The sequence below is a fragment of the Geospiza fortis genome, unplaced genomic scaffold (assembly GCF_000277835.1).
Source record: "Geospiza fortis unplaced genomic scaffold, GeoFor_1.0 scaffold387, whole genome shotgun sequence".
Taxonomy (NCBI): Eukaryota; Metazoa; Chordata; class Aves; order Passeriformes; family Thraupidae; genus Geospiza; species Geospiza fortis.
The window spans coordinates 648,493-662,144 of NW_005054546.1; the positions used below are offsets into that span (position 1 = coordinate 648,493).

General features: G+C 47.9%; 1 protein-coding gene across 1 annotated transcript; it reads right to left on the bottom strand.

Annotated features, from left to right (window-relative positions):
• Positions 1 to 156: 156 nt before the first annotated feature.
• On the bottom strand, positions 157 to 13,535 carry ADAR (adenosine deaminase RNA specific). The gene is made up of 16 exons (XM_031063961.1): positions 12,611 to 13,535; positions 12,343 to 12,500; positions 10,965 to 12,241; positions 9,512 to 9,698; positions 9,277 to 9,434; positions 8,719 to 8,860; positions 8,330 to 8,535; positions 7,961 to 8,117; positions 5,970 to 6,141; positions 4,887 to 4,980; positions 3,476 to 3,604; positions 3,237 to 3,370; positions 2,619 to 2,801; positions 2,079 to 2,191; positions 1,510 to 1,637; positions 157 to 776 (listed from the first exon to the last, which is right to left on the bottom strand). Exons 3-16 carry the CDS (start codon positions 11,699 to 11,701, stop codon positions 536 to 538), a joined length of 2,781 nt encoding a protein of 926 aa, XP_030919821.1. The 5' UTR covers positions 11,702 to 12,241; positions 12,343 to 12,500; positions 12,611 to 13,535; the 3' UTR covers positions 157 to 535.
• Positions 13,536 to 13,652: the final 117 nt, after the last annotated feature.

Consider the following 13,652-nt stretch of genomic DNA (forward strand, 5'->3'; position numbering starts at 1 on the left):
CCATGGCCAACAATTCTGCAACTTTCTTCTTTGTTATTAATGCAGAATGTTATGCTGGCCCTATGGTTGCACATTGCAGAAGCCAGTCCCACGTCCCAGCTTGGCTGGGCCGCCAGTCATCTTCCAACAGAGACACAGAAAACCAGTCAAACAGTCTGTTTTTTTTTTTTTTTTAATCTCAAAGGAGAAAATTTGCCTCAAAACCTGCCAGAGGGATCTGCAGTACATGGTCCAAAGGTTTCAAGCTCACAGTCTTGAAAATTCCTCTGGTTTCTCGTGCCTTCTTTAAAAAACAATAAAGGGGGGGACAAAACTATAAAAAAAGCAAATGGGGACTGAGCCTGCCCTTGCTTTAAAAAACAGGAGAATCATTTACATGCACATTTTAAAAACACAGGGTCTGAGTGACAGTGACAAGGCAGCCAGGCCTACGAGGAAACCGCTGCACAGTCCTGATTCCACTCCAAAAACGTGGTGAGAGAAGGATGAGCACAGCCTGTGCACATTCATCCCCCAGTCCTTGCAGAGTGCTTCCTTACACATCAAGGACAGAGAAATTTTCTTCCTCTTGGGGTTTGCGGATCCAGCTGCCATAGCCCAGCTCTTCCAGCGTGCTGAAGAAGCTCTGCTTGGCTGCCTGGTAAGCTGTGGCTGCCTCCTTGGCATCCGAGTACACAGAGAAACCCTGCAGGTCTTTGCGGTTGTTCTTTGCACAGAGCTGCTGGAACAGGGTGAACATTTTCCTCTTGGACACACGAGACACCTCCAGCTTCACACTGGGAAGGAAGACAATGACAGTTATGAGGGACAGGATACTGAGAAGAGCCAAGAGAAGCAGGGGGCTCAGTGAAAATCCCATGGTGGAGGAGCTCTGGGCTTGGCAGGGCTCACTGGTAGGGTCCAGGGGGGCAACATTTTGTTTTCCTTCAGGAGTGCTTGCTTATATCTGTTTAAAATTCCTCTATCCAACCCTCCCCAGGCGTACGGTGTCGCCACATTTCTCTTCACAGAGAAAAGCAAGGCACAGTTCTACCCAAGAATATTTCTGGGTTTCACATTCTCCAAACCTCAGAGAAAGAAAAAACAATTCTTATCTTATTTGCTGTGCTGCGTTGTGCCAAAGTAGAATGCAATATGGAGACTGTTTACCCAAAGTGATGGTGTTTTATTTTCTTGGCCTATCAGGGCCAGGTGTGTGTGTGTGTGTGTGTGTGTATGTTGGGACTGTTGGCTGACAGTCACGAGATTCTGCGCAGTTGAGTGCTTGGCAGATTCAGTTTAGATGCAAGGTATTATAATATAGTATAGAATAATATACTATAATAAAGTAATTAATTAGCCTTCTGATAAGGTAGAGTTAGGTGCATAATTCTCTCCCCCTCACTGGGGGCAAAAATATTCAATACATAGAGTGCTGTAACAGTGCAGAGTGTACTCCCCAGCTCAGAGCTGCCCCCCTTCCCCCAGGCAGTGTCAGGAAAAGGCAGTGTCAGGAAAGGCTCCTCTTACCCATCTACTTTCCCTTTGGTGCCATCCAAGATTTCCACTTCGCCTTCATCAGCAAGACACCAGTTCACTGATGACTCCTTGGTCTTGCCTGTCTGCCTTGCAGAGTCGTACACGCTGACTCGCCCAACCTGCACAGGAAGGAAGCTTAACCTGGTCCTGCTGCCTCAGTCTCTTGCCCCTTTCATCCCTCACAGTTCTAGCTCATCCCAAACTTTCCAGAGAGCCACAAGGAAAAGGTTCTTACTGAGTTGAAGGCTAGAGAGGCAACTTTAGTGTCCTTTTTTCCAGCCTAAGACATTGCTAGTAACCCCCAAACTGTGCAGTGACACAAAGAGGGCAGGTTCTTGGGGTTGTCCTGTGTAGGGCCAGGAGCTAAACCTGATGTGGGTTAGACCATTGTGGGTCCCTTCCAACTCAGGATATCCCTTGATTGTGTGATTCTGTGCTTCTGGTCACTAATTCTTGCCCCTGCTGCACAATGACCCTCCCTGCAGAGCACCTCAGGGACCCCCAAACACCCAGGCAAAGGAGAGGGTGACAAACATGAAGAAGTGCCACAGCTGCAGTACCTCAGGGTGGTTGATGTGATATGGAGCCTGGAGCTTTTCCTTCAGTGTGCTCCCATCCCTCTCCATGCGGCAGCAGATGGCACGGGTCAAGTGACCCTGGCTGTACAAATAACCTGTGGAGACAGAGGTGAAGGTGTGAGGAAACAGGATGGCACAGGTGATGGAGTGGCCAAACCCCAAAAACTGCAGCACTGCTCACAGACTCCTAAAAGCTCACAGCATGTGGATCAGCACAGCTATGTGTATCCTGGGTGTGTAAGACAACAGTCTTCAGACTACAACACTTCTCACTCAAGACACAAACACGCAGGCTTTGTCTCACTCTCCTAGATCACATGTGCCTCCTAAAAATCCAGAACTTTGCAGACACTGACTATACCCACAGCCCAAAATCCATAGACTCCCTTTGCATTTTCAAACAGCTCTGCCAAGAAAGACATTTCAATCTGTTACTCTTACACCCTCCACAAACCAACTCTGCCATCAGATGAGCTGGCACTGCAGCCTAGTTTTACCCCGAGAGGACAGAGGGTTTCTCACCGAGTGTAAGAGAGTGGAGATAAACTGGCTCCAGGAAGTGTGACAGCAATGCCCCTTGCAAGCCCAGCACATTCCAGCGTAAGATTTTGTCACTGCAGGACATGGTCCGTAAGCGCTCCCCGTGCTGGATCCCGTCCCACGTGGGCACAATGTCACTTGACTCCACAGGAATGGTGCCTTCCCCTGCACAAGAGAAGGAAAAAGCTTTTCTGTATAGTGTCAGATATTCAATAAATCAAAACCCCATCAGCAACTGCTCAAGAAACTTCTGGATAACCCAGAGTCTGACACCAGGTTCAGGGAAGAATCTGGCATTCAGTATTGGGTACTGATGAATAATTTTCAACATGGCTGAAGCAGAATAGAACTTTGCTTGAAAGGCAGGACACAGACCTAGATCTGAGCTTTGCATTAAAATTCACAAGCATGGCAGTGCAATAGGCAGGGCTGGGAAGGGGAAAGGGACTCTCTAAAGCCTTCCATCTACCTCTTTTGGTTCCTGAATGCTTCAAATCCCACAACAGCACATAGAGAGGGGTAAGGAAGCTCTGGAGCACCTGAAAGGCTCCCAGGAGAGGACTGAAGCCACCCCATGGTGCAGGGAGTGATTGCACTCACCGTTCTCCACCTTGGTCCGTAGCTTGCCTTGCTTGGGGTTCTCAAAGAGCGGCTGATGTTGGGGTGGTCCCATCTCGTTTGCCTGATCGCTGCAGGATTTATCAAAGAGTGCTCCATCCCCACACGGTGCTGTGCTAGAAAACAAACCCTCCCTGCTTAGCCCTGACTGTAAAGGAAACAGCCAGGGCCAGGGGCATGACAGTGCTGCTGACACCAGTCATTCAACCCCCCTCACCAACCTGACGTAGAGGTGGAAGGTAACACTGCTCTTTATTTTGAGTTTCTGTCCTCCTGCTTGCTCAAAAATGCTCTCTTCTACAGAGGAAGGATTAGATGGGTCATACTTCAGGAGCTCACTGTAAAGAAACCTGAAAAAAACACCATCCTGTCAAAAGGCTGCTCTGCTTCTCAGACAACAAGTGCTTCAACTGACAGGCGGGGTCCCACATCACCCATTCCTGTCACATGGAAGAGCAGAGACCAGGAGCTGTGGCTGAGGATGCCTGGGAAGCCAACAAAAAACGCTTGATGCACAAGAAAAGGGCAAAAAATCCAGCAGATTTTCTGCCATGCAGAGGACAAGCAGTAGAAAAGCAGTACCCTGTCCAGGTGCTGCTCTCATGCATCTGATCCCAGTGTGAAGAAGACTTCAAGGTTGTTAACCAGCACCTTTAGTCAGCAGCAAGTTTGCATTAAAAGTAAATAACCCTGCAGGCAGCTGAATTCAAGTGGTATTAGAAGGAGCCCATGATCTGTTTACACTGATGGATCTTTTATGGCTGATTCTGACCAGGGAAAACCCTGAGGTCTCCAACATCGTGTCAAGGACTAAAGAAAAACTGCAGCCTCCCAGACAGTCCTTGAGCAGAGCTGTGCAGGGACTGAGCTTGCAAGGAGAGGCAGAGTTCACTCTGCTGTGCCAGAGCAGCCACTGCTGTCAAGATTAACAGCTGAAAACAGACAGTAAGCAAGATGCAGTCCTGATTCATCACTTCCCAGGGACCTGCCCTCAACACTTTCCCTTGCTGAGGAATGCAGAGCACAGTGGCAGCACACAAAGGCTTGCAGGAAGCAGCTGATTTTTTTTGTTCATAACTGAAGGACAGATGTTAACTAAGCAGTCCAGCTTCATCTCACTTTAGGTTTCAAAAACTAAAAAGTGCCACAGTGAATGTGGGAGGGCAAGAGGAGAGGAAGAGGAAAATTGTGTAGTTTAGTTGGGAAAACCCTTTTCAGCTTCTGAAAAACAAGTTAATTATCAAAGCAAACAAATGCAGCATGTTTTCATGAATCCCTCTACACCCAGACCCAGAAAGGCCAGGAGACCAGGCCTGCAGTGGCTTGGTGTGGCAGGAGCTGTGCTCAGGCTGGAGAGCCCCCTCTTGATATTGAGTACATCAGATGCAGCCCTTGGGCTCCTGGCAAGTCTCCCATTCAGTTCTTATTTGGGCATCATTCAGGTGTGGCCCCTTCTTATCAGAAATTACTTCCCTCTATTCAACAACACACGAGTAAACAGGGTCTGAGGCTCACAGCATCTCTCAGCACAGCAAAAATCTAGGGGTGTGTTTCAGCTACACCCTTCCAGAATGGGAGAGCAGCTCCTGGCAGGCCACTCTCCTTTTCCTTTTGAGTTTCCCCTTTTCTCACCTCACAAAGCCTCTTCGAGAAATGATTTCTGCATGACAGTCATTTACTGTCTCCCCCTTCAAGCTTAGCTCTTCTCCTTTCACACATCGATTACCTGAAACAAACAAAGAAAGAATTAAATAATAGGGCAGGTATCAAAGTCAAGCTGGCTTCAGAGACAGAGGGAGGCAGTCTTATTTCTTTGGGCTCTTGACCAGCAGCACCAGCATGAGCACCCTGCCTATTAAATCACTACCACAAGCAGTTAAGTGTTGCCACATTTTTCTTCACAGAGAAAAGCAAGGCACAATTCTTCCCAAGAATATTTCTGAGATTCACTTTCTCTGAACCTCAGAGAAAGGAAAAACAATTCTGATCTTATTTGCTGTGCCTGTGTTGTGCCAAAGTAGAATGCAATATGGAGATTGTTTCCCCAGAGTGATGGTGTTTTGTTTCCTTGGCCTATCAGGGCCAAGCATGTGTGTGTGTGTGTCAGGCTGACTGTCATGAGATTCTGTGCAGTTGTGTGCAGAGTTGAGTGCTTGGCAGATTCAGTTTAGATGTAATGTAATATAATGTAATACAGTATAATAATTAGCCTTCTGATAAGACGGAATCCTTCTCATCATTCTCTCCCCTCGTTGGGGATTTCCCTGCAAATTCTATAGTTAAGAAAATAAAGGGACACCACTTTAGGGACAGACAGACTTAAACTGCCATGAGTTTTGGGGGACTGTACCTTCCTGAGGGTTTTTCAGCCCATCACTCCAGGTAGAAGCCTGGCAGCAAAGCAGGGAGGGAGATAAGGTACGTGCAGCTGGGAGAAACTGGGGGATTGTGTGCTCTGGCACATAAGGAACCCATGCTCTGATGCACAGAGCAGGACACAGCAATGCAAGCAAAGATTAAGAGCAATATAGCTGCAGGCACATTTGCTTTGTTCTCTCTCTCTCTAACCAGATCACTCATGACACCATGTGAGCCCTGGGAACGTTCTGTTCCCTCTCTGAGGAAGCCTACAGCAACACCCATTCCTGAGCCATGGCTGACAGGGAAACCAAGCATGGAAGGGAGCTCAGAGTGTGCTGAAGAAGCTGCTCATACCTGTTCCAATGCTGACCACCACTCCCAGGCCCTGATCTCCTCTCCTCATGATGATGGCAGCCAGGATCTTGCGGCCCAGCAGGCTGTGCTGGAGGCGAGCTGTGAGCGAGTTGAAGCGCTGGTGGCTCAGCATGGCCAGCTGGTCGTGCAGGGTGCTGCCACTCACAGGGAGCTGGGACAGGACAACAGCACAGGACATGTGTGTGAGCAGGTCACACCACACAGCTCAAGTGTCACTGTGGTATTTTATGAAAAATCCCTTTGCCAGGATTTCTTCTCCTGGCAAGATGAGAAGCTTCAGCTTCTCCATGTTTTGCTCCTCTGGAATGTGATTTGGAGAACTGTTTACCCAGCATGTGAATAGTTTTAATTAATGACCAATCCCAGTCCAGCTGTGTTGGGACTCTGGTCAGTCACAGATTTTTATTATCATTCTTTTCTAGCCTTCTGATGTCTTCTTTCTCTTTCTTTAGTATCATTTTAGTATATAATTTTCTTTTAATATAATACAGTATCATAAAATAATAAATCAGCCTTCTGAGAACTTGGGAGTCAATTCTCATCTCTCACCTCATCCTGGGGACCCTCACAGCAACACCACAACAATTTTTTGGTGACCACACTCAAGAGTGAGCTAACCTGCAGCACAGCTTTGTAGAAATGTGCTCTTTGTTGAAGGAGTGACAAAACTATCTTTTGTCTCCTTCAAAAGGAAATAAGCCCAGAAGTTTTTTTCTTCATTTAGGTGAAAAAGACATCTCATAGGACCTGGGGGACTTCACTTCAAACTTAAGGATAGCTAATTGGACAGAAGCAAAAAAGTCCTGCCTAAGCAATCTACTAGAAAAAGAAGAGAATAAAGAAACTAATTGGTTTTGTGAGGTGCTTTACTAGGGGCAGCAGGGCCTCTTGCACTTGGATTGGCTTTTCTCTGTAAAGAGTTTGTTATTTTGCTTTTTATTAAAACCCTTTTGTTTCCAGCACTGCCACAGAAGCCATTTTGTTGATTTTATGCCTTTTAAAGTAGCTGAGCTATCTCGGGTGTGAAATAGATCTCCAAGAGCTTATGAGACCTGGCTCAAGGAAACTCCTATTTCACAGCTTTCCAAGCAGAAGGCAGTACACATAAAACTCTGAACTTTGGGCAGTGCTGTGTCAAGGGGTGGGTGAAGTTCTTTTAGGTATTTCTGGGAAAGAGAAATAGAGCTCATCCAAGGCTTTGAGCTCTGCTTTAGCCACATCAGAGACAGCAGCAAACAACACGGGCTGAGGAATGGCCTCCTGAGAATGCCAGGGAAAACCCTGAGCAAGAAGGAACAAAACCAACCTGCCTATTTGGCAGAGATTGAGCCAAGGAAATCTGTTCCTGGCTTTGGAGGAATTGCTCCTCTCTGGCTGCCTGTGAGGAGAGTGCACAGTCATTCCAGCACAGACCAACCCATCTCCTCCAGCACTGCTGACTGACAAATCCTCCCTGATGGCTTTGCTATTTAGAGCCCCAGCTGCTGTGCCCAGTTGTGCTGCCTGGAATGAGGCTTTTCAGACCTCACAATGCTCTAAGTGTGATTTATATCAGCCCAAGTTTGGGACAGCCATCCTGACATAACCAGGGCTTTGCATTTAACTGATGCATGAATTTTTTGAGCTGACACACAATTTTTAATGCAGCACAAAGAAATTTGGAAGAAGTAATAAAAAAAGTCATACAATTAAAAATAAGCATGTTCCTACTTTACCACAGGAACATATATTAGTAGCTTGTGGAAGAATCTGATAATAATTTAGCCCTAAAGCAGAGGTCTGTAGGACAGGAGGGTATGCCTGTGCCCTGAGGAAACATCTAACCCACTTCAGGAAAACCACATCAAGTTATCAACATCTGCAGAGAACAAAGGGATCACAGCTGATTTTGAAAGCATTTTTTGGCTGGACTGAGACGAGGGGGACAGGCAGGACTACAAACACAAGCCCAGCTCTGGCAGAAGATTCACCTCAGTGATGCTCATCCCTTCCATGCGCTCGGTCTTCTCTGATTCCCCAATCAGGACTCTGAGAGCTGCATCAGCTGCCTCCTGCTTGCCCTGCTTCTTGCTGTGTGCAGTTACAGCTGGGAACCAGCGGCCTCCAACCTTTGCCTGATAGACAAACCTACAAGCAAACCAAGAAACCTGTGGATTACAGTTTGGTTTTTTTATTTCTCAAAGTGGAGAGAGGAGGGAATCAGAGGGACGAGATTTGGCAAAGGCAGCAACTAGCCCTGCTGCCATCTCAAAAGGCATCAGCTATTTTGAGCTTTCTGCCCTTTTTCTAGGACAACAGCAGCAGCACAAAACTTCCTTCAGCCAGATGCTGCTACTTACTTGGGGTCATGGGGAGGTCCTGACTGGTCAATGAGTTTGAACTCTGCAGCAAACCCATTGGAACGGGCGTATTCCAGCAGGCCACTGACAGGATTGACGTTAAGATATTTGATGAGCTCCCCAACACCCTTCGTTTTCACCACTTTGGATTCATCTGAAGTGGCAATATTGTGCATGGACTGGTCACTTTGGGGCTTCACAACAGGCTAGAGCAGAGTTAGACAGGAGAAGACTGTTAAACACTGAGCAGCTGCATTTAGTGCAGGCCAAGAGCAGCAGGAAACCTCTGCCCCACATGACCTTGTGGGGTGAAATCCAGCAGAACAGGAAATATAAGGGGGGAACACCCAATTCCAAACACTTGGGTCTTATAAAAAAGCTCTTTATACCTGTTCAGGCAAGACATGGGGTACAGACTCTCCAGAAAGAATCTTCACAGCAACTTCTGCTGCCATTTGCTTTGCTCCCTTCTTGCTGTTTCCTACCACAGCAGGGAAAATTTGGTCACCCATTTTCACACAGTAGCTGAACCTGACAGGACATTATAGTACATGAAAAGTGTTAACCATAGGTGTCTAAATCTGGTTATTATCCCCATGTCCCACTTTCAGGTAAATCCTTCTGGGTTATCTCCAATTTATCTTCAACTGAAATCTACTGTGATGGCCCTAAACACTTCCAGTAGAGCACCTCCAGGAGAGGTACAGGACTGGAACCCCCTCCTTCTCTGGTAGAAGAAACAGCATCCTTTCTCTGAGAAAGGGCCCTGCTTTGGGTCTCCTTCTGGAACTAGGTATCTTGGAGGAGCCATGCCCAGAATCCTTGGCTAAGAGAAGCACTCAGCTAGGTCAGTGACAAATGCAGGAATGTGGGCAGCAAGCTGAAGGGGAAGGACAGTGAAGAAAGAGTTTCCACCCTCCCTCAAAGCTGACAAGAATATGCCATACCTAGGATCATGAGGTGGGCCTTCCTGAGAGAGCAGCTGGAATTCAATGATGTTCCCTGATTTTTGACCATACTCCATTAATATGCTGATAGGGTGCTTCCCAGGAAGCAGGTTGAGGGGAGCTGCTGCAGATGACAGCTCTGGCTCTAGCTGCAAAGGCTACAGCAAGAAGATGGAGGAAATCAGTGTCAGACTCAATAGTGTTTGAGCAGCCCCACAAAGTAAAGAAAACTCACCAGCTCTGGTTCCGAGCTGTTGGAGGGTAATGGCTCCTCACATTTAATTCCACCTTGCCTTCCATTCTCCACTTCACTTATCAGGACCTTCATGGCATTAGCTGCTGCCTCCTGCTTAGCCAATTTTTTGCTCCCTGCTTCTGCTGGTGGGAATCGGCGCCCGTTGATCACTACCTGGAACTTAAACCTTCGAAAAAGAAAACCAAATGGGCACATTGAGAAGCGGAAGTGTGGTCTGCTCAGAGCAAGCAAGGCTGCTCTTGGAATTCAAAGGAAAAGAAACAGCCAGCTCCCAGCTGGGAGAGTAAATCCAGGCTGCCATGAGCAGAAAACAAAAATACCAAGGCTACACGAGCAGCACTGCATCATTACGTTTCCAGAGCTGTTCACAACAGAGCAGCTCCATGTTTTGTTCTGAAGGAACAGGATGAATTGTTGTGTTCCACCACAGGTGCCAGGAGTAGGTAATGGCTGTATGCAGGCAGCAGCTCTGTTGTGGCTCCTGGCCAGGAATAAGAAAGCTCAAAAGCAGCCTGCACTGTTTCATTTGCACCTGGCCATTCAGGGGTCACTCCTCCCTCTGGCATTCTCTGTGGCTATCCAGGGCATCCATCTTAGAAAGGTGCTGCCTCACATAAACCTCTTGCCTTTCACATTTCTGCCTCCCCCATTCCTGCGACCTCTAACAAACAAGTTGATCTTCCATCCTCCAGCCCTGGAAATCTCCTTCCAAGAAGAGTGGGTCAAAGCAGATCTGGAGAGGGATTATGGTGCTGAATCCATTCAGATCCATTCTTAAAAAAAAACCAAAACCCAAAATAACAAAACCCTGGGACTCCATCTTTAGAAATTAGGCCAATTTTCCTGTCTAGCAGATCTATTGACATATTCCAGTGTGGCACATATGGAGATTTTCTTGGTCTTGCTTATGCTCAGTAACAGCCATGATTCTGCAAGGGACTCCAGAGACTGACTTAGGCAACTGCAGTGTCATGCCACATGCTCAGCTCAGAGAATTGGCTCTGAGCTGCTACAACACAGAAATGTACAGAGTGGGGCCACCTCGTTTAACTTAAGGCACCTGCCCCCAAACACTTTGTTCTGGGCTCCCTTTACACCACTTCCAGGGGGAGAGCATCTTGAGAGGCACCTTAGAAATACCAGTTCCCCCCTATATGGTCAAATTGAAGGCACCTAATTGAGATGGGACCTAGTGAAGAAATTAATCCCATCTCTTCTGCTCAGAATGAGGAATGCCAAGACTGGGCTACCTAGGGTTAAATTTTAGCCTTGCTTTATTTTTTAAGTTGATGCAAGGAATCAACTAGGCTAATCCTTCTGAAATGAAAGAAACATTAATAGCAGGGCCTTCAGGACAGTTGAGTGGGTGAACTTAGTTAAAGTAAAATCATTTAATGGAAAAAGAGCTCAGAAAAGCAGGACATTTTTTTACCGTGGCTCATGAGAGGGTCCATTCTGCTCCAGCATGACGAAATCACAGTGTTGGCATGTGTACTGGGAATATTCTGTAAGGCCACTCACTGGGTTCTTCTCCTGACAAGCCATCAGTTTCTCTACAGGTGTACATGGCAGAGCAGTTTCAAACTGGGCAGCATAACTGGGGGAAGACTGAGAATTCATGATGCCTTCTGACTTATCAGGCTGCTTGCTGATAGCATTCAGATTATCTGGGATATCATCTGTGGTCCACGTGCTGTTTTCTGAGTTATCATAATTACTCAAACTGGAGAAGTCAGGCTTAGTGTCCTCAGGTGCATCTGCCTCTGTGTCACTGACATTGCCCTGACCAGCCAGCCCCAAAGGCTGCTGCCCATTTTCTGCACTTTCTTCTTCCTCTTTCACTGCTGCTGGTGAAGCTGCAGTCACCTCTGGGGGACATGGAGGGATGAAGGAAGAGGGAAGACCTGACTCAGGAAGTGTGGCATCTGCCATCTGCATTATTGTGCTGGCCTTCATCCTCATCTGCATCCTCTCACGTTTCCTGTCTGTCAGGGACCACCGTGGTGGAGTTGCATTCTGCTTGTGGACATCCCCCAGCTTTTCCAGAGCACTAAGAAATGCATTAACATCCTTGGCTCTCGAAAACCCAATGTTCTTGGCAAGATTGAGAGCTGTTGTTTCCACCACACTGAACAAGTAGTTGCAGATTTTCTCCTTTGTCTCAGCCATCTCTGTGTCTCCCAAGCCAAACGTGCTCCGCTCTCCTCCTCTGCTCTCACAATTTGCTGGATTTGGGCAGGTGGCACTGTGGTCAGTAGGGCTTCTATCTCTCCCTGAACCAGGGCTGGCAACTCTCCACAGTGGTGGTGTCTCTCCCTCTTTGTGCAACTTGCCTTCTTTGAGGAGTTTATACAAAACACGGTTGACGTCTTTCTTTTGAGTTCTAAGTTTACGTGCCAGCTCATGAGCCGTGCAAGTCCTCCCCTCCCCAAGCTGCCTGAAAACAGTCAGAATTTCTCCTTCATAGTCTTGCCCAGCAAGAGACAGTCTCTGGAAATTGAGCCTCACAGCGTCAGACTCTCTCCGGGAGCTCTCCTGCCGATGGTGCTGCGGAGAGCAGTAGCGAGGCAGAGTCCCAACCCGCGGATGTTGGCTGGAGAAGAAGCTACGGCCGGCAGCCCTGCCGGAGCCGGGCTGACCTCTGCCTGCAGGAGCCGGTGCCGCAGCTCGCCCGCCTCTGGTGCGCCACTCCTTGTGTGATCCCTGTCCCTGCAACACAGAGACTTCAGCGTCCTGCTCTGCCAGCAACCGCTGGTGTAAAAAGCTTTCCTGGTTAGTTTCTTGTGGGGTACGAGGGTGGTTAAAAGGACCTCGGTTAGTGCTGGGGTAGTGGTGCCTTGGCTGGGTGAGACAGGAGCCTCTGCCTCGCCCAGTGCCTCTGCTCATAGCGCACTGCTGGGACACGTGGGGGAGCCAGGCTGCTGCTGAGCCAGGACAGGAGCTGCCACTCACTCCACACTCTCCCGCCCTGAGGAGAAAAAACACAACAGCTCAGAACATCTTTTCACCATGACAGCATTCCAGAAATACAGTTTAAACAGCTTCCCGGCTACTGAGGCACTTCAAGCATCGTCTCACTTGTCAATTGTTGGTCTACTTTTCTAGGAGTCTAAATTAGTCCTGTAAAAACACAAATGGCAAGCTCTGGCTGCCCAGCAGAGAACCAGCAGCTCAAGTCAATCCCAAGAAGCAGCTTTGCCACTGTTCCTCTCAGGCCTGATTCCAGCATGGGGTTGGGTGGCCTCAAGATGCACTCCTGAAACACAGCAAGCTCCACTGCCCTGCCTCCAGGGAGAGGAGAATCTCAGACCTACTTTGCAACCTGAGAAATGGGGGCATGAGGAGGTAAAGGAGCACAAGGAGTGAGCTGGAGCAGCACAAGGAGCTGGAGCAACTTGCATGGTCACAGAACAGAGCTGCAACAGGCTCACAATTATTTTCAGATTTGTGGCCAAAAGTCTGAAATGCCAAGGGTCTTTTCCTCCCTGGACACTATGTGACCTGTAGAGGTAAAACATCACACGACAGGGGAATGAAAGTGATAACATGCAGGGAAATTGGATAGGTGTGCAGCTGGCAATGGTACAACAAGTTTTTTTCCATTATAGCCCAAATTTCACTCTATCACACAAAGTCGTGCTGCTCCCCTGGGATACAGGGGTAAGACTAAACTATTAATATGCTGTTTAAAAGTAAGGAATCCAGTCCAGCATATTCTAATTTTCTGATAACACTTGCTACAAAACTGAGAGGATAAAGACAAGGAACATGATACACACTGCCGGGTCCGCGTCCTGCCTGCTCCTCCTTGACCTCCTTACGGCATCCCTCGTCACAAAGGCAGTTTTTCTGATCCAGGTCTCATCTTTATAAAGCTCCCCATCTTCACCAAACACCTCAAGGTCAACTTAAATGTCATTTCCATTAAAGAACTGCACACGGCTGCCTTCACCAGGATTTCTTTTTACAACAAACACGGGGAGGCAGAGTGCAGAGCGCCAGGTCCCCACCTCCCCAGCTCCGAGGGAGTCCCACTGCTGCCCCCTGCTCAGTGACCCCGTTTTACAAGCGCTCCCCGACCCAGGGGCAGGGAAAAAACAGGATGGGGGCTTTGAAAAAA